Source organism: Talpa occidentalis, unplaced genomic scaffold, assembly GCF_014898055.3.
Source record: "Talpa occidentalis isolate TD23 unplaced genomic scaffold, MPIMG_talOcc4v2.1 talOcc4.9, whole genome shotgun sequence".
NCBI lineage: Eukaryota > Metazoa > Chordata > Mammalia > Eulipotyphla > Talpidae > Talpa > Talpa occidentalis.
Window position 1 is genome coordinate 125,327 of NW_023605305.1, and position 17,034 is coordinate 142,360.

General features: G+C 55.8%; 1 protein-coding gene, 1 long non-coding RNA gene and 1 other non-coding gene across 4 annotated transcripts; 1 reads left to right on the forward strand and 2 right to left on the reverse strand.

The window, feature by feature from the left end:
- Positions 1-821: 821 nt before the first annotated feature.
- LOC119236330 (uncharacterized protein KIAA2013-like) lies at positions 822-6,379 on the forward strand. Its single transcript, XM_037500138.2, is given in 4 exon segments — positions 822-1,155; positions 1,158-1,853; positions 4,054-4,907; positions 5,714-6,379. Coding segments are annotated over 4 exon segments (1,902 nt in total). The 3' UTR covers positions 5,732-6,379.
- A 1,301-nt stretch (positions 6,380-7,680) lies between these two features.
- LOC129145159 (uncharacterized) lies at positions 7,681-13,226 on the reverse strand. 2 transcript variants are annotated; one of them, XR_008550312.1, is made up of 4 exons: positions 13,210-13,226; positions 10,936-11,048; positions 9,581-9,884; positions 7,681-7,837 (listed from the first exon to the last, which is right to left on the reverse strand). It is a non-coding gene; the product is annotated as an uncharacterized LOC129145159 (long non-coding RNA). The 2 variants fall into 2 exon arrangements; XR_008550311.1 differs by lacking the exon at positions 13,210-13,226 and having other exon boundaries at positions 10,936-11,142.
- Positions 13,227-13,310: 84 nt separating this feature from the next.
- LOC119237395 (U5 spliceosomal RNA) lies at positions 13,311-13,426 on the reverse strand. Its single transcript, XR_005123320.1, has one exon. It is a non-coding gene; the product is annotated as a U5 spliceosomal RNA (small nuclear RNA).
- Between the last annotated feature and the right edge of the window lie 3,608 nt (positions 13,427-17,034).

Sequence of the window (17,034 nt, forward strand, 5' to 3'; positions counted from 1 at the left end):
TATTTTATATATTTTTTTACTCATTTTTCATTTTTGCAACAATGTATGCATTTTCATCTTAGTTATAGTCCCCATACAATTCCCACCCCCCTTATTTTGACCCTAATCCCTTCTCCCCTCCCCTACTGTGTCTCTGGTTTATAGTTGCTTGTTGATTTTGATTTTGATTTTATTATAATAGTCTTTTACCTGGTCCCTTATTTAGATTTTCTAAATTCCTGCTATGAGTGAGACCATCTGGTGTTTTTCTTTTTCTTCCTGGCTTATTTCGCTGAGCATGATCCCTTCCAGCGCCATCCATGTTGCTGCAAATTGCATGTTGAAACAAAAGTATTTTTATTATCACTTTTCTTTTTAATTTGTAGGTCTGTTGAATCCATCGGTCGCAACCAGAGCCCAGTCCGTGCTCAATTTGGCCGACTCCGGGTGCTTTCATTACAAGTGGGCTCCACGCCGCCCCTGCAGCCCATAGGGCGCCCCGGCTTGGACTTGTCTCTCCCCGCCGGAGCGGGTGGCCCCGCCCACAGCGGCTGCCGGCCCCAGCGCCGCGCCCCGCCCACCGCCCCGCCCCGCCCACCGCCCCGCCCCCTCCCGCCCAAATGTCGCAAAAGACGCGGCGGCGCTTGACGGCCGACGTCGTGTGACGGCCGGAGGCCAGCGACAGGGAGGAGGAAGCGGCGCAGCGGCTGCCGCGGCGGCGGGGACGCGGGCCGGGTGGGCGCGGCGGTGCGGGCCCGGGAGTGAGGCGCGGGCGGCCGGGCCGGTGGGCTGGGCGCGGGCCCGGCGGCCACCCCCGCGCCACGCCCGCGCCCGGCGGCCCGATGTGGCTGCAGCAGCGGCTGAAGGGGCTGCCGGGGCTGCTGTCGAGCAGCTGGGCCCGCCGCCTGCTCGCCCTGCTCGGCCTCCTGCTGCTGCTGCTGTGGCTCGGCGGCTCCGGCGCGCGGCGTGCGGCGGGCGGCCTGCACCTGCTGCCCTGGGCCCGCGGCCCGCCGGGCGCCGCGGAGCCCTCCGCCTGCCTGGAGGCGGCCACCCGCGCCTGGCGCGGCCTGCGGGAGCGCGGCGAGGCGGTGCCGCTGGGCCCCGGCGTGCCCGCGCTGGTGGCGAACGGCTTCCTCGCCCTGGACGTGGCCGCCAACCAGCTGTGGGTGACCCCGGGGCGCGGGAGCCCGCGGTCGCGCCGGACTTCGTGCCTTTCGTGCAGCTGCGGCCGCTGAGCGCGCTTTCCGAGGCGGGGGAGTCGGTGCTGCTGCCGCGGGAAGGGCTGCTGCGCCGCGTGCGCTGCCTGCAACTCGGGACCCCGGGGTCGGGCCCGGCGGCCGCCATCCCCGGGCCCGCCTCGGCCTCGGGCCTTGCCACGGGCTCCGGCCGCGACTGCGTGCTGCTGCAGGAGGACTTTCTGGCGCACCGGGGCCGACCCCACGTCTATCTGCAGCGCATCCAGCTCAACAACCCCACCGAGCGCGTGGCCGCGCTGCAGACTGTGGGGCCCACTGCCGGCCCGGTCCCCCGCGCCTTCACCAGCACCCTGGAGAAAGTCGGGGACCATCAGTTCCTCCTCTACTCCGGCCGGTCTCCGCCTCTTTCCACGGGCCTGGTGCACCTGGTGGTGGTGGCAGCCAAGAAGCTGGTGAACCGGCTCCAGGTGGCTCCCAAGACCCAGCTGGACGAGACAGTGCTGTGGGTGGTGCATGTCTCCGGCCCAGTGAACCCCCAGGTGCTCAAAAGCAAAGCGGCCAAGGAGCTCAAGGCCCTCCAGGACTCTGCCCGGAAGGAAATGCTGGAGCTCTTGGAGATGCCGGCGGCTGAGCTGCTTCAGGACCACCAGCGCCTCTGGGCTCAGCTCTTCAGCCCAGGTGAGGCCTGGTGTTCTTGGTCCACAAGCCACCCCTTGCACCAGGTGACCATGGTTCCCCCTGGAGAATCCCCTTCAAAGTCTCCAGGGGTGGGCCTGAAAGAGGATGGTGGGGTGGTGCAAACTTTGATGTGGAGTGGCAACCCTTAGAGTCATCTCTGTGTCCTTGGATCGGTGTCCTCAGCTCTCCAGGCTTGTTTCAGTGATGACAGTTGCACGCGCTGCAGAGGGCTTCGTGAAATCCTACTCAAAGAGCCAGCGTCCAGGGTAGGGCTTATTTGTTCTTGTAGGTGAGGCCTGATTTGAGCAGAGTGGTTTTAAGGGAGTTCATAAAGCAGAATCCAGCAGGCAGTGTGGGGATCCCTGGATTCTTCCAGCAGTTCCCCCCGGTCTGGTGGTGGCCCTGCCAGGCAGAGGGGTGCCCTGGCTGAAGTGGCCGCTTTTTCACGGGGAGGCGTTGGACCCTTCTTTCAGCAGGCGGAGTGGGCCCGTCAAGTGATAACTTCTCCCCCCGTTGACTGTTTAAGAAAATTCTAGATAGAGAAACCCCCCCACCCCACCCCAGGGTTCTAGTTGTGTATTTTGTTGCCCAAAGAGTGTTTAGTTCATTCAACAGGCATTTATTAAATGGGGAACAAGGAAATGGACAGAACAAACTTCCTGTTCTCGTGGCGCTTGCAGGTTCTCATTGGGAGGAAAACAGTGAAACTTTGACTCCATAAGCAAGACAAAGTCCTCTGGAGAAAAGTTAAAAATCGGTGACTGAGGGTGACAGGGCTGTGTCTAGGGGACAGTGTGTCGGGAAGAAAGCAGGCTGGAATGTGCGTGAGGGCGGAGGCTCTGGGCTCCACTGGGCTCCAATTGCCAGGGAGGCCTGTGAGGAGGAAGCACTTAAGGTGAGGCCTGCATAGCAAGAAGCTGGCAAGGGAGGGGCCCTGAGGCAGGAGCAGGTTAGGTGAGTGGCCAGTGGCTGGCACATAATGGACAAGGGGAGGGTGGAGATTAGCAGGGTCACAGAGTGGAGGGCAGTGGGAGCCAGATCCTAAAGGCCCTCAGAGACTGAGGTGAGGACTGCACCGAGGGCAGGGCGGAGCACTCGCTGATCCCCATTTTTATTTTTATTTTTAAAGATTTATTTTTATTTACGTATGCATACAAGAACTGGGGTGTAGGCCAGAGGTGGAGGGGGGTGAGAGAAATCACCAGAGACAGGGTGGGAAGCAGAACAGGCAGATCTACTGAACTGAAATCCACTGCTGAGGGGAGCAGCGGGGAGACAGGAGGGGTCTGCTGCTCCATGTGGGTAGCTCCCTGGCTGGGGATGGAACTCACGCTGCAGTGGCTGCTGAAAGCTTCATAGTGCTGAGACGTAACCCTTTGCACCACCAGGCAGGCCCTGATCCCCATTTTTAAAGACCCCTCTGGCTGCTGTGTACAGAGGATAGCAGGGAGGGGGACACAGTGGAGACAGGTACGAGTGTTTTGTAGGAGCCCAGGTTGGTGGGGGCAGGGCCGTGTGGCTGTGCAGGGTTGTGACCACAGAGAGGAGCAGGTGCATTCTGAGGCTTTCAGAGACGGAGCCCCCAGGACTCTCCATGGACTGGTTGTGAGGAGTGAGAACCTGCAGGGGACTCTCAGTTTTGGGAGAGGGCTCCGCAGGTGTCTTAGGCAGCTTGGGGAGGGAAGGCTTGGGACTGGAAGAATTCAAACCATATCGGGTTCAAAATGCCCATCAGACAGCCCTGTGGAGACACAGGCGGGTGCTTAGCTCTCTGGGGCTACAGATGCAAATTTCATGAGGCTTGGGAGATCCTGTGTTCAGCTGTTCTTTAAAGCTACAGGGTGGGAGTGAGAGGTGCTGGAGAGAAGCACCCCAAGGCTGGCCAGGGCAGTGCCCGGTGTCCCTGTGTGCGGGCACTGGACTTGGTGTCACAGGGTCGGGCCACGTCCTGCCCACATCTGTGTTGTTCTGGCCCTGGAAGGAGGCCTCTCTCCCCTTCACAGGATCTTAGGTCTCAGTCTGCAGGGCTCAGGTTGGTCATATGAGGAAGCGGCAGGAGTCTCTCCTGCTTGAGGAGCCTGGAGCTGCTGTTTCCACTCCCAGGCACAATGCGTGTCTCTGCTGCTTGGGCTCGCTGCCTCATAACCTCGGCCCCCGGCCTGCCCTTCCTCCTTAACGTGCCATCTCTGTGGTGTTACAGGAGTGGAAATGAAGAAGATCACGGATGCGCACACCCCGTCCGGCCTGACCGTGAACCTGACGCTGTACTACATGCTTTCCTGCTCGCCAGCCCCGCTGCTCAGCCCCAACCTGAGCCACAGGGAGCGAGACCAGATGGAGTCGACGCTCAACTATGAAGATCACTGCTTCAGCGGCCACGCCACCATGCACGCCGAGAACCTGTGGCCGGGCCGGCTGGCCTCTGTGCAGCAGATCCTGCAGCTCTCCGACCTGTGGCGGCTGACCCTGCAGAAGCGCGGCTGCAAGGGGCTGGTGAGGGTGGGCGCACCAGGCATCCTGCAGGGCATGGTGCTCAGCTTCGGGGGGCTGCAGTTCACCGAGAACCACCTGCAGTTCCAGGCCGACCCCGACGTGCTGCACAACAGCTACGCGCTGCACGGCATCCGCTACAAGAACGACCACATCAACCTGGCCGTGCTGGCCGACGCCGAGGGCAAGCCGTACCTGCACGTGTCTGTGGAGTCACGCGGGCAGCCCACCAAGATCTACGCCTGCGAGGCCGGCTGCCTGGACGAGCCCGTGGAGCTGACCTCGGCGCCCCAGGGCCACACCTTCGCGGTCATGGTGACGCAGCCCATCACGCCGCTGCTCTACATCTCCACCGACCTCACGCACCTGCAGGACCTGCGGCACACGCTGCACCTCAAGGCCATCCTGGCCCATGACGAGCACATGGCCCAGCAGGACCCGGGGCTGCCCTTCCTCTTCTGGTTCAGCGTGGCCTCGCTCATCACCCTCTTCCACCTCTTCCTCTTCAAGCTGATCTACAACGAGTACTGCGGGCCCGGGGCCAGGCCCTTCTTCAGGAGCAAGGTAGGGGCCCGCGCCCCCCGGCCCCAGCCCCCGCAGCCGGGCGCGCTGTCCTGGGCCCAGGGCGGGGTGAGGCCGAGGCAGGAGTGGGGTGTCCTTCCCGGCCGGTGCCCTCGGCCCTCCGCAGAGAGGAGCGAGGCCCTTGTGAGAGGACGTTGAAAAGTGACTTCTGAGGAGACTAGACGGGCAGGGAAAGCTGTGGAAGCCCGGCTGGGAGTAGAGGGGTCGCCTGGCTGCCAGGGCAAGTCCCCACACCCCGTGCCTCCCTCTGAAAGTAATGGCGCAGCAGCCGGTGGGCGGGGCCCAACCCCAAGAAGGAAATCAGCCTGAAGGAGCAGGGTGGGCAGCTGTGTGAGCTCCTCAAGCCTGAAGACCAAATGGAAAGGCAGATCAGAGTCGCGTGGGCGGCCCTTCTGTCACCCCGCCATGGCTCGCTGCTGGGGCAGCTTCTCCGCCTTGTGGGTCCATGGGCTTCTCTGCTCTGAATCTCGGTCTCCTCATCGACCCTGGGGTTCTGCCATGATCGGGGGAGACACCAAGCCACCCTCATGGCATGCTACCCACGTGCCTCAGTTTACCCTTGCTGGAGCTGGGCCCCACGACGCAGAGCCCGTGGCGCCCCTGCAGGGCCTGAGGAGCTGCCCAGGGCACCAAATCCGTAGCAGTTCTAGCAGGTTCCTGGGCCGGGGGCCGCCGGCAGGGCCAGATCAGGGCCTGGGGTGGGGGATGCCCGGGGTCTGTCGCCGGCTTCCTGTAATGTCCGCCCCGCCCGGCAGCGCGCAGTAACCCCTGTTGTGTTCCTTGCGCAGGAAGACCCCAGCGTCTGAGCGAAGGACCATCCTGCTTTCAGCCACTGTTTGCACAAGACGCCCAGCACTGAAAGTCCTGCTGCTGCGAACCAGGGGGCCTTTGACAGCACCCACCCTTTTGTGCCTTGTTGGGGGACACCAGTAACGCAGAAGTACCTGTTGATGTTCAGGAGTTTTCAGATGGGAAGCGGGGGCGGAGGGGCCGGCGGACGTTTTGTTAAGCGCTTTCCACTCAATAAAGTGAACCCATATGGAAAATACTTGAAATTGAACTCGCTCCTTCCACTTCCCCTTTCTTCTGCCCCAGGCATTAGACCCTCTTTTGAAAAGACTCTTGTCTAGGAGACACTGTATTCTTGCCCTGATTGTATGTGTTCTTTCTTTTCTTGATTTTTAATTTATTTTGGTTGGGATCTTGCCGGAAGGCTCCTGTATCCACGCGAAGCGAATCCCCTGGTGGTGTTTGGAGGCCCCAGCACCTCCTGCGTGGAGGAGGCGGGTCTCCAGGGGCCTTGGGGCTGCGCCTCGTCTCTTTCTTATCATGAGCCTGTGGAGATCTATGGTTTTGTACTTCTGGGCGTTGGGGAGGTGGTTAACTTTCTAGTGATGGACTATTGTTGGGTTTTGAAATACCAAAGCTTTTTTTTTGTTCTGTTTTTAAATAAATTTCTTTCAAAATTCCATGACTGGTCTGTGTGTGGTTGAACCCTCTGGAGACACCATCTTTTCCTCCGTCTCCAGACTTTGGGGCATGAAGTGGGAGGCCACACAACCTCGTCCTGCCAGAGGGATGGCAGCTATATCCCCTGTCCTAGGGGTCCATGCAGAAGAGGTGCAGGTGCTCGTCTTCCTGCTCCTGGGTGTTGGGGGGATGCTGCAACAGCGCCTGCTCCCCCAGTGCCCTGGGTTTTGTTGGCTGTAGGACTGGGTAACAGGGAAGACCCCAAGTGGGCCTACTGCTCACCTGAGCTAAGATCTGAGCTCGCCCCTCACGGGAAGAAGGGAAGCATCCCAGGGACCAAAGAAGACTGAGCTGGACCTGCAGTCCACTCGGTGGACTCGGAGGCCATCCATCCTCGGTGTTGGTGGGGGGTTCCCTGGACTTCCAGACAAGCATTAAGCTGCCAGACACCAGGAAGCTCGGCTGGCTGTGGAGGGGCTAACTGCCCCTCAACTGGGGCTCTGAGACAAGCTGTCCAGGCTGGTGCTTCAGTTCCCAGAACCCTCCACCCCTGCTCTGGTCATGCAGAACTCAGGACCGCCCAGCCATGGGCTGTGGGCCATGGGCTGCCTCACCCTTTCCTATGCACGAACCCCAGGGTTTGGGTTGGGTGTGGGTTGTCATGTGACCTGCCCCCCACCTGCTACATCAACCTGGAAACTACTTGACAAGAGGAAACACACTTGGGCCTCCCTGGTGGCGCAAGGGGTTAAGAAGCAACCTATGAAGCTGTCTGCAGCCACTGCAGCACAAGTTCGATCCCTGGCCAGGGAGATACCCACATGGCACAGACCCTTCCTGTCTCGCCTGCTGCTCCCCTCAGCAGTGTATTTCAGTCAATCTGCCTGTTCTGTTCCCCACTGTTTCTGGTGAATCCTCTCACCCCCCACACCTCTGGCCTGTACCCCAGTTCTTCTGTGCATAAGTAAATCTTTAAAAAAGAAAAAAGATGAGGTTGTTGGATGTTGCAGCCACATCCTTTAAAAAAAAAAAAGAGGACACCCCCCACCCCCAGCTTCACCTGGCAAGGGCCCAGGTTGTGGGCTCCTGAAATGGGAGTGCTCCTGAGTGTGCACTCCCTGGGCCTGAGGATTTGCTAGCAAGGCTAGCACTGCAATAGACCTCTAGTGGTGAGTGACAGCTCTCATTTAAGTGCTCGCCATGTGTTAGGGATTTCACATCAACATGGCCCCTTGTGGTAACGGGTTCCAATCCCAGCTTGAGAGATGCTGTAACGACCCGGGACGGTGCAAAACTCACCTAAGGCCACGCAGCTGCCAACGCCAGGCCAGACTGCAGACTTGGCTTACCTGGGGCCCAGCCTTCCTTCGGTCTTCACACTCCTGCTTCACCCACGTCCTCTATGGTGTAACCAAGCCCGGATGGTTAATTGCTCTCCGGCTCTAGAGCACAAAAGCAAAAAGTGAGCTTACTTTTTGAGGCTGTATTCACCGATGAGGTTTATTTGTAGAAGCCACAGCCTATGCAAGCAGTAGTGACTACCCTGAGCTGAGCCTCAAGGCCGCTGGAGCAAGGAAGCTGCAGACGCAGAGGAGGGGGGCAGGACAGAGGCGAGCGGCTGCCCCACAGATCTAAAACCCCAATTTTCTGAAGGGGCAGAAAATGGAACAGGAAATTTGGTTGCATACCCCCAGCACGTCCCCTGAGCTGAAAAGCTGGTCCGGAAGGGCCTTTCTCCCTGCAGGCCCAGCAGCCACACGTCTTCCGAGTCCACCCGTTCCCGCCGCCACGGCTCTAACCGCGGCTTCTCTCGCCTTCCTGAAGCGGCCAGGCACTTAGCACAGGTGTAGGACATAGCCCCGAAGCACGGGCTGCTTCTCCGGCAGGGAGGGGCCTCACCCATGGGAGACGACCCAGCAGACTGGTGCTCCCCTCTGCTCCCTTGGGTGGCAGTTCTGAGACCCATTCTAGAGTTCTAGAGTTCGCCTGCGCAGCCCGCTGGCCCCATGGTGAAAAGTAGACCAGGCACCCGGGCTTGGTTTTCTCTCCTTCATCTTACCCTCCCCAGCCTCCCATCCCTGCCACCTGGGATCTCTCCCTAAATAATCTCCCTGCTCACAAGCTCTGGCTGCATGTTAGGACAGCGACCCCAGGCCTGTGGCTCCTCGGGAGGACTCAGCAGGAGGCAGCGGGCTTCGGCCTTGTTCGCCTCCCCCTTCCCCAAGCCCATTTGTTGAAATCCTAACCCCACGGTGAGGTTATTTGAAGGTGGAAATTTTGGGAAGTGAGTAGGTCACAAGATGGGGCCTTCGTGATGGGACTAGCGCCTTCATAAAAGAGACCCCCCCAAACTCTGTCTTTTCATCATGTGAGGACACAGCGAGAAGAAACCCAAAAGAGTTCTTTTTTTAAAAGTGATTAATTAATTAATTAATACATACAGGAACAAACTGGGTGTAGGCCAGAGGTGCAGAGGGTGGGGGTGGGGTGAGAGGATTCCCAGAGACAGAGTGGGGAGCAGAACAGGCAGACTGACTGAAATACACCGCTGATGGGAGCAGCGGGCGAGACAGGAGAGGTCTGCTGCACCAAGTGGGTCAGCTCCCTGGCTGGGAATGGAACTCAAGCTGCCAGTGGCTAATGACAGCTTATAGTGCTGAGACTTTAACCCCTGTGCCACAAGGGAGGCCCCAGAAGAGAGTTCTTATAAGAACTCCACCATGCTGGTGTCCTGACTTTGGGCTTCCAAATTCCAGGACGGTGAGAAGTAAATGTCTGCTGCTTCTCAGCTCTCTGGGCTGTGGTTTTCTGCAGTCTGAATGGACTGAGACAGCCTTGTTCTTTCTCGAGGAGTGGAATTTTTTAGGGTGAAACAGGCCAACAACACAGAGATCATGTCTTAGATGAAGAGACCGGAGAGCTTTTCTTGCCCCAATATGTAACCTTGTTTGAGGGATTGGTTAGCCCCAGCAATTGCAAAATATTTGTATATATTTTTTGTACATTTTTTTCCCCACAAGGCAAGATTTTGTAGCTTTCCTCAGTTTCTCAAAAGGATGTCTGACTTAAAAAACCTTAAGAACAAGACAACCTGTGCCCTTTGGGGTCTGAGAGCCGCACGTCTGTCTAGGGGTCTGATTAGGAGTCTGGCAATTGGAGGTTACCCCACTGCTGTGAGCACTCACCCTGCACAAAAGAGGCCGGAGGGCGGGGCAAAAGGCCTGGCCCTGGATAAGTTATCTGTTGTCTGACACTCCTCGCTCCCAGAAACCTCTCCTCTGGACTTTGGCTGGTGGAAGCTTCTGGTACCCCATTGGTTCAGTGACTATTCATTGTAAAACTTCCAGCAGGCCAGGTTCGGTTGATGTTCGGGTGACAGGATGAGAGGTTTCCTTGATGGGCACCTCCTAAGGGCTTGGTCCTTCCCCTCTGGCTTCAGCCCTGTGATCTGACAGGAGGGCCCTGGAACAGACAGCTCCCGGCGAGGCTCTGTGGGTGTCGTGGGAGAGGACAGAACAGAGGACAGGGGAGCTTCTGAGAAAGGCCGTGACGTCTCTCATAATCAAACTCTGAGAAAAGGTAGCTTTTCTCAGCACCTCTGGGGCTGGGAGCTGGATCTAAGAGAGAGCTCTGGGCCAGGCACTGGGCCCCCAGGTTTGCGTCTGGCTCAATCACCATCATCACACAAACCTCAAATGAGTGAGTGAAACGTTGACTCTCAAGGTTCCCACCTGTAAAATGGGTCTAATAACACCTTCCAACTTCATAAGCTGCGGAGGATGTCCCGCTTTGTGATTGTGGCTTTATGAGTCCAGAACTTTCTACCCTCCCAGGGGGCAGCTGTATTGTATTCTGGGAACACACATGGGGGCTTCTAAACCAGGGGCCCAGGGATGGAATACAAGGGGGTATGTGAACTTGGAATGGAAAAACACCTTTATTTTCATTAACTTCTAACTGCAATCCAGCATGTCCTTGAAGTTTGAACTTCACGTCATTGTCTCAAATACAAACCACAGACGTGTCCAGGGCCGGTCCCCGTGGTGGGAATCTTGTTCATGCTTTGGATGACCTTGTCCTTGTGGTGCTTGTCAGACCAGCCACTGGATCCCAACATTTAATCTCTCCATAAATACGCAGAGCGTTACCAAGGACACATTGTTTTGAATATGTATTTAAAACTTAAAAGTGATGGATCGTGATGAATATAGAAAAAAGGAGCTTCCCCGTCCCACCCTGTCCCAACGACCACCCATCCTGCCCCACTCACATAATTATTTTCACAAACCAAATTCTACTTTATTACTGTATTGTTTTCCCCTCAAATTGTTTTCCCCTTTAAATACATGCTGCGCGTGTTACACAAGTTACACCTCAGCCAGGTTGATTTTCTGCTCCCTTTCCCCGTCACCCCTTACACCCACCGGATCCTTTCTCCTTCCCACCCCTTAATCTCAGAAACCTCACCTGTTTCTTAAAGTCTGACAGTTTTGGTAAATATTTTGCTTGTCAATTCCACGGCATCCCTTATTTTACTCACATTTATGGAAACATCCAATGTTTGTCTTTGTCCTGCTGATTGACTTCACTCCACACCATTCCCTCGAGTTCTTTCCATGTCGCTGGAGCGGGTATCGATTCCTTTCCTTACAGCTGGAGAGTGTTGACATAGTGACCAGCTCGCACCCTGTGCACCCAGACCTCCATCAGCACTTAGGTTGCTGCCCCGTCCCAGCTATTGCGAGTAGGTAGGTCTGCAACGAACACTGCGGACCATATAATTTTTTAAGTGAATGGTTTCAAGTTCTCAGGTAGATGCCCACGGCGGGGTTGCTGGGTCATATATTTCCATTTTTAGTTTTGTTTTTTTTTTAAGATTAGTTTTATTTATGCATACAAGAACTGGGGTGTAGGCCAGAGGTGCGAGGGGGTGAGAGGATTCACCAGAGACAGAGTGGGGAGCAGAACAGGCAGATTAACTGAAATCCACTGCTGAGGGGAGCAGCGGGCGAGACAGGAGAGGTCTGCTGTGCCATGGGGGTAGCTCCCTGGCCGGCCTGGGATCGAACTTGTGCTGCAGAGGCTGCGGATTGCTTCATCGTGCTGTGTCTTATCCCCTTGCGCCACGGGGGAGGATCTGATTAAACTTTTTAATACATCTTGAATATTCGTCCCTTCTTGGACCACGAACATTATTTTGAAGCAAATCCAGGACGTAGTACCAGGGGCTGGGGAGGTGCAAAGAATGACCTGGGTCAGACCAAGGGAAACATCCTCACAGACCCACCCAGAAATAGCGCTTTGCCAGCTGCCTGGACATCCCTGAGCCCAGCAGAGCTGCCAGGGAAAAGTGAACCATCACAGTGGCCAGTTAGGTCATTTCGTTTTGTTTGGCTATATTTACAGACTCCTGGAGGTAAACATATTTGAAATGCTTTGAGCCTTTTTGAATTTTAGTCTCGGTCCCAGGAACGCACCTTGGGCTCCCGGGAGCCTCTTGAAGGTGGTGTATTTCCTGACTTGCGCCCGGGACCAGCCATTTCCCTGAGGATCCGCTGCCTCTGAAGAGGGAATGTTTGGGGGACCGTCCCTGGGGGTTTGGAACGGCGTTGGTTGGCACCAGTTTGCCAGAGGAGAACAAGCAAGTTTAAAATCTCTCCTCTCCAGCCGTCAAAGCCCAAAGGAGGTTCTGGCCTCCAGCACTTGTCCTGACAGAGCAGCTGGCCTGAGGGACGGAGGAACGTTACCCCATCAGGGCTAGGCTAGTGTTGGGGACCAACAAGGCAGAGTTGGGCTCTGGGCAGCCGGCTCAGGCAACCCTGGACTATCAAGAAGGCCTGGGAGGGGCTTACAGCACAGCCATTATTCTGGCCTTGGTGGGCTCCTTGCACCACAGGCTGGGCCAGGAAGGCACAGCTGGCCACAGCGTGGAGGCTGGGAAGCCCAGAGAGGAGCCCAAGGCAGAACTCCCCAAAAGGTCCCTTCTCCCCTTCACTGGGGCAGCCGGCTAGTTCTCTTACCCGGTTTCTAGTCTCTCCCCTAGTAACTTACACCATTTGGGGGTGGGGGTGGGTATGGGTGGTGTGTGTGTGTGTGTGTGTGTGTGCGTGTGCCTCACAGGCAAGACTACATTTCCCAGGCTGAAGGTGTGGCGCCAGGGGTTAAGCACCGCACTATGAAGCAGTCTGCAGCAGCTGCAGGATGAGTTCGATCCCCAGCGGCCAGGGAGCTACCCACTTGGCGCAGCAGACCTCTCCTGTCTCCCCGCTGCTCCCCTCAGCAGTGTATTTCAGTAGATCTGCCTGTTCTGCTCCCTGCTCTGTCTCTGGTGAGTCCTCTCACTTCCCCGCATCTCTGACCTGTACCCCAGCTCTTCTATGCACAAATAAATAAATCTTAAAAAAAAAAAATAAAATAAACCTTAATTTAAAAAGAAGAAATGGGGGCCTCCCTGGTGGCGCAGGGGTAAAAGTCTCAGCTCTACCAAGCTATTGCCAGCCCTGCCAGGGAGCTACCCACACCGGCGCAGCAGACCTCTCCTGCCTCTCCTGCTCGCTGGGTCTGCTCCCCACTGCGTCTCAGGGGAATCCTCTCACCCCCCACACCTCTGGCCTGTACCCCGGCTCTTTACATGCCTAAGTAAAAGAAAACCTTTAAAAAAAAAAAATTGTTGGCAGACATGCCCGAGATGAATTTGGAAAATTAAATCTAATACAAGCTGCGCGCGCACAGCCAGTTTATCGGGACGCCCCTTCTTGCACGTGTCTGAGCCTCCGCCACCGGGGAGCCCGCCGGGAGTGTCAGGTGCGCTCACCTGCGGGCACACCTGAGCCGGCGCTTGCAGAAACCAGAGATAAGCAACAAGCAGAAAAAGCCGAGGAAACCAAGTCAGTCTTTCTTTTCACGGAGCTTGGGAGCCTCGCCAGCGCAAGGCCTCAAAAAATTGGGTAAAAACTCAGAATTGTTCCTCTCCACGGAAATCTTTAGTAAAAGGCGAAAGATTTATGCGATCTGAAGAGAAACCAGAGTATGCCCGGAGGCCGGTGCGCACGCTCCTCGGGTAACCGCCACCCCTAGTTCTGTAATGGTGACTATGTGTGCACGAAAGCCAGTGATGTCTGCCTTCCTCCCAGACAGCTCTGACAGAATGGTCTCATTCGGGAGGAAAAGTAACCGATGGAAAAAAGGAGAATCTACTCATTTTTAAGTCGGTAATTGTGTTATGCGCAATGCATTATGGGTATGCAAATAAGCCTCTTAGTCGCCACGCCCCGGTGTCCGGAAATACCCGCGCGTTTTCGTGCAGGGACCCGGGCGGCCGCCAGAGGGCGGAGCGGAGCCAGGTCCACGGGCGTAAGGCCCGGAGCCCGGGCCCGCAGAAAAAGCCTTAGTTGTAGTTGGCACTGCAACTAAAAATGTCTTATGGACTTAAAAAACAACAAAGCGTTAAATGAAATAAAATGGAAGCAATTAGGGGCCTCCCCTGGTGGCGCAGCGGTTGCGCGCTGGGCTGCGAAGCTACCTGCAGCCTCTGCAGCACCGGTTCGATTCCCGGCCCCGGGCGAGGGGCCCACATGGCGCGCAGACCCCTTCGTTCCCCGCCCTGTCTCTGCTGAATTCTCTCACCCTCCCGCGCTTCTGACTGTACCCAGTGCTTGAATAAAATAAATCTTAAAAAAAAATTGAAACAATTATCTTCGTTCACCTAATAAAATCCGGTGAGTGCTGGCTTAACCCCCTGCTAAACTCCCAGATTTCCTCTCCAAGGAGCTCTGTATGTGATGGCGTGGCAGGTGCATATGACAAACCCTGATAACACCTTTCCTGGGACATCTGGGCAGAGCCTAGAGGGTGCACAGTTGAAGGGCAGCAAGGGCGTCCGGGCAGGGCAGCACCTGCAGAGAGGAAGTGCCAAGATCTTTTCTCTGCTGTAAAGGGCAGAACTGGACACGGTGCAGGCTTTCCTGATCCAGCAGACCGGGTAAAGGAGGAGTCAGAGTCCTCAGTGGTTTTCTGCAGGTCTTTTATTGAGCTTCACCAGGCACATGGCAGGCAGGGGTGCCGGGGGGCGGGAGGCTGGCAGGCCTCCCAGCCCCAGCAAATCCTCACTCTATCTGGGCTCTCTGGTGATCGTGGCTTCTCATTCAGCTTCTGCTGCTTCAGCTTCTCCTGGCGTCCCCATGACACCACCCTTAAAAGCACAGTCTTAGCCCAGGTGTACCCACTCCAGGTGCCCGCCATCAGGCATGCATTCAGGATCACAGGGTTCCCTCATCCATCCTGATGGCAGGAGGGCAGAAAAGCCTGATTTTTTACCTTACCCTAAATCTGCCCAACAAAACCATATTCCTCAGTATTTAAGTTTTTGTATTAGGAAGAAATTAATTAAATTTAAGGACTAGATTAAACTCAGGTTTGATTTCATTTTGCACCCTGGGAGGGGGCATAATATAAAACAGCTGAGAAATTCAATCGTTCACATCTGGAGGGTCCTCCAGTCCCTCCAATGCCCCCTCAAGATGCTGTGTCATGCAGGTCCTTCAGGCCATTGCCAAGGCCCAAGGTGAGGGCAGATCACAAGCGAAGGAAACGCTTCCTCCCTTCCTCAATTTCAGGATCATGAGGTCATTGGAGTGGTGCTTAGAGGTCGCCATAGTGGATGAGGCTCTGCAGGGGAGGGCCCTGCCTAAGGTCCCCGCACGGCCTTCGTAGGGGTTTTGAACCAGACACCACTGCTGGCCCTGGGCCTGTCTGTGGTCTCTGAGCCTGGACAACATGGTCCCCCCTTCTGTCTGTTTCGGGCTGCACGTGGCCCCCTCCTGGGAGGATGTGTCAGACTGTGACCAGCTCCAGAGTGTGGTTGTGGCTGTGGCCCCTCAGATCCCTAGAGCCCGTGAGGGAAGCAACCTGCCGTGTCCTGAGCCCCAAGTCACCAGAGGCCATTACCGTGCCTGCCAAGAAGCTGGCCCACAATAGCATTTACGAGGATTTTTATGGTTAATTTCAACACAGTACTTTCTGCCATCAGAGTCAGGGCAGAGCCTCTGCGCGGTGTTTGTTCCACCAGTGGGGGGCGACTCTGAGCTTTCATCCCTTAGAGGCTAGCAGTACCCAGTGCCTGCCTGAAGCATGCGTGGTGCGTGGCACGTGCACAATAAACGTCTCTCCAGTGTATGAACCCACTGCCCGATATAAGTTTCTTTCTCAGAGACAGACATTAACACCCCCCATTTTATTTTATGTATTTTAAAGATTTATTTATTTATGCATACAAGAACTAACTGGGATGTAGGCCAGAGTTGTAGGGGGTGAGAGGATTCACCAGAGAGAGTAGGGAGCAGAACAGGCAGATCGGGTGACATACACTGCAGAGGGGAGCAGCAGGGGGACAGGAGAGGGCTGCTGAGCCATGTGGGGTCACCTCCCTGGCTGGCCAGAGATCCATCTTGTGCCGCAGTGGCTGGCAATAGCTTGATAGTGCTGTCTTTAACTCCTGAGCCACCAGGGAGCCCCGGCGACTCTGTTTTAGACCAGCAAGGGGCCAGGAGTGTCTGGGCAATGCTCAAACCTGACCATATTCATTGATACTGAAGAAAGACTATATTGGTTTGGGGTCAAGCAGCGAGAACGTGATCCAACATTGGAAAGAGAGGAGACGTGGGTTCCCATGAGCTGGCTACTAGCTGGCCACTCATGGGCAACTGTGACCTATCTGCTATCTACACATCACTGCAGAGTGTTCCTTGACCACCTTTGGAGCAGAGCCCGTGTCAGGAGGCAGCCCAGGGAAGCCAAGTCCGCTGTTGACTCGATTACATTACTGTCTCCATGGTGATCTCAGGATGACTCTGCCTGTGATAACATCAAATACTTTGGGGACGCAAATGGCTCTTGATGTAGGGTCACTATGTCCCCTTCCCCGTCCCTTGAAAAACTTGCCCCCCATCCTTTTTAAAAAAAGTGATTTATTTATTCATGCATATAAGAGCTGGGGTACAGGCCACAGGTGTGTGTGGGGGGAGGGGTGAGAGGATTCCACAGAGACAGAATGGGGAGTAGAACAGGGGGATTTACTGAAATAATGCTGGGGGGAACAGCAGGTGAGACTGGAGAGGTCTGCTGTGCCACGTGGGTCAGCTCCCTGGCTGCAGATTGAACTTGTGCAGTGCTGCACTGGCTGCGGATAGCTTCATAGTGCTGAGACTTAACCCCTTGCGCCACAGAAGGCCCCCTGTTCCCCATTCCTACTCCACCCACCAGGCCTTACTCCTCATGCCACTGTCTCATCATCAGCTTTACTAGCCTCGGTGCTTTCAATCAAAGGCACAAGAACTTCTGCTCAAGGAGCAGACTCAGGCCTTACCAACCTGCTCCAGAGTTCCTGCCGCACCTGGGTGATAGAAAATGGGGGTATTATCTGTTTTGCTTAATACAAAAACTATGACTTTGCATTTGGATTTGGGAGTTTATAGCACCGGTGGGACTGAAACAGATAACTGTGATAGCACAAAGGAATTCAATGGAATTCTGCCCTTTTAATGTATTTTAACTTTTACCCGAAGTGGCCAATATTAATTCTAGGTACACTGTAGACCTGACATTAATCATGCATATTATAATCCCCAGAGCAACTTAAGAA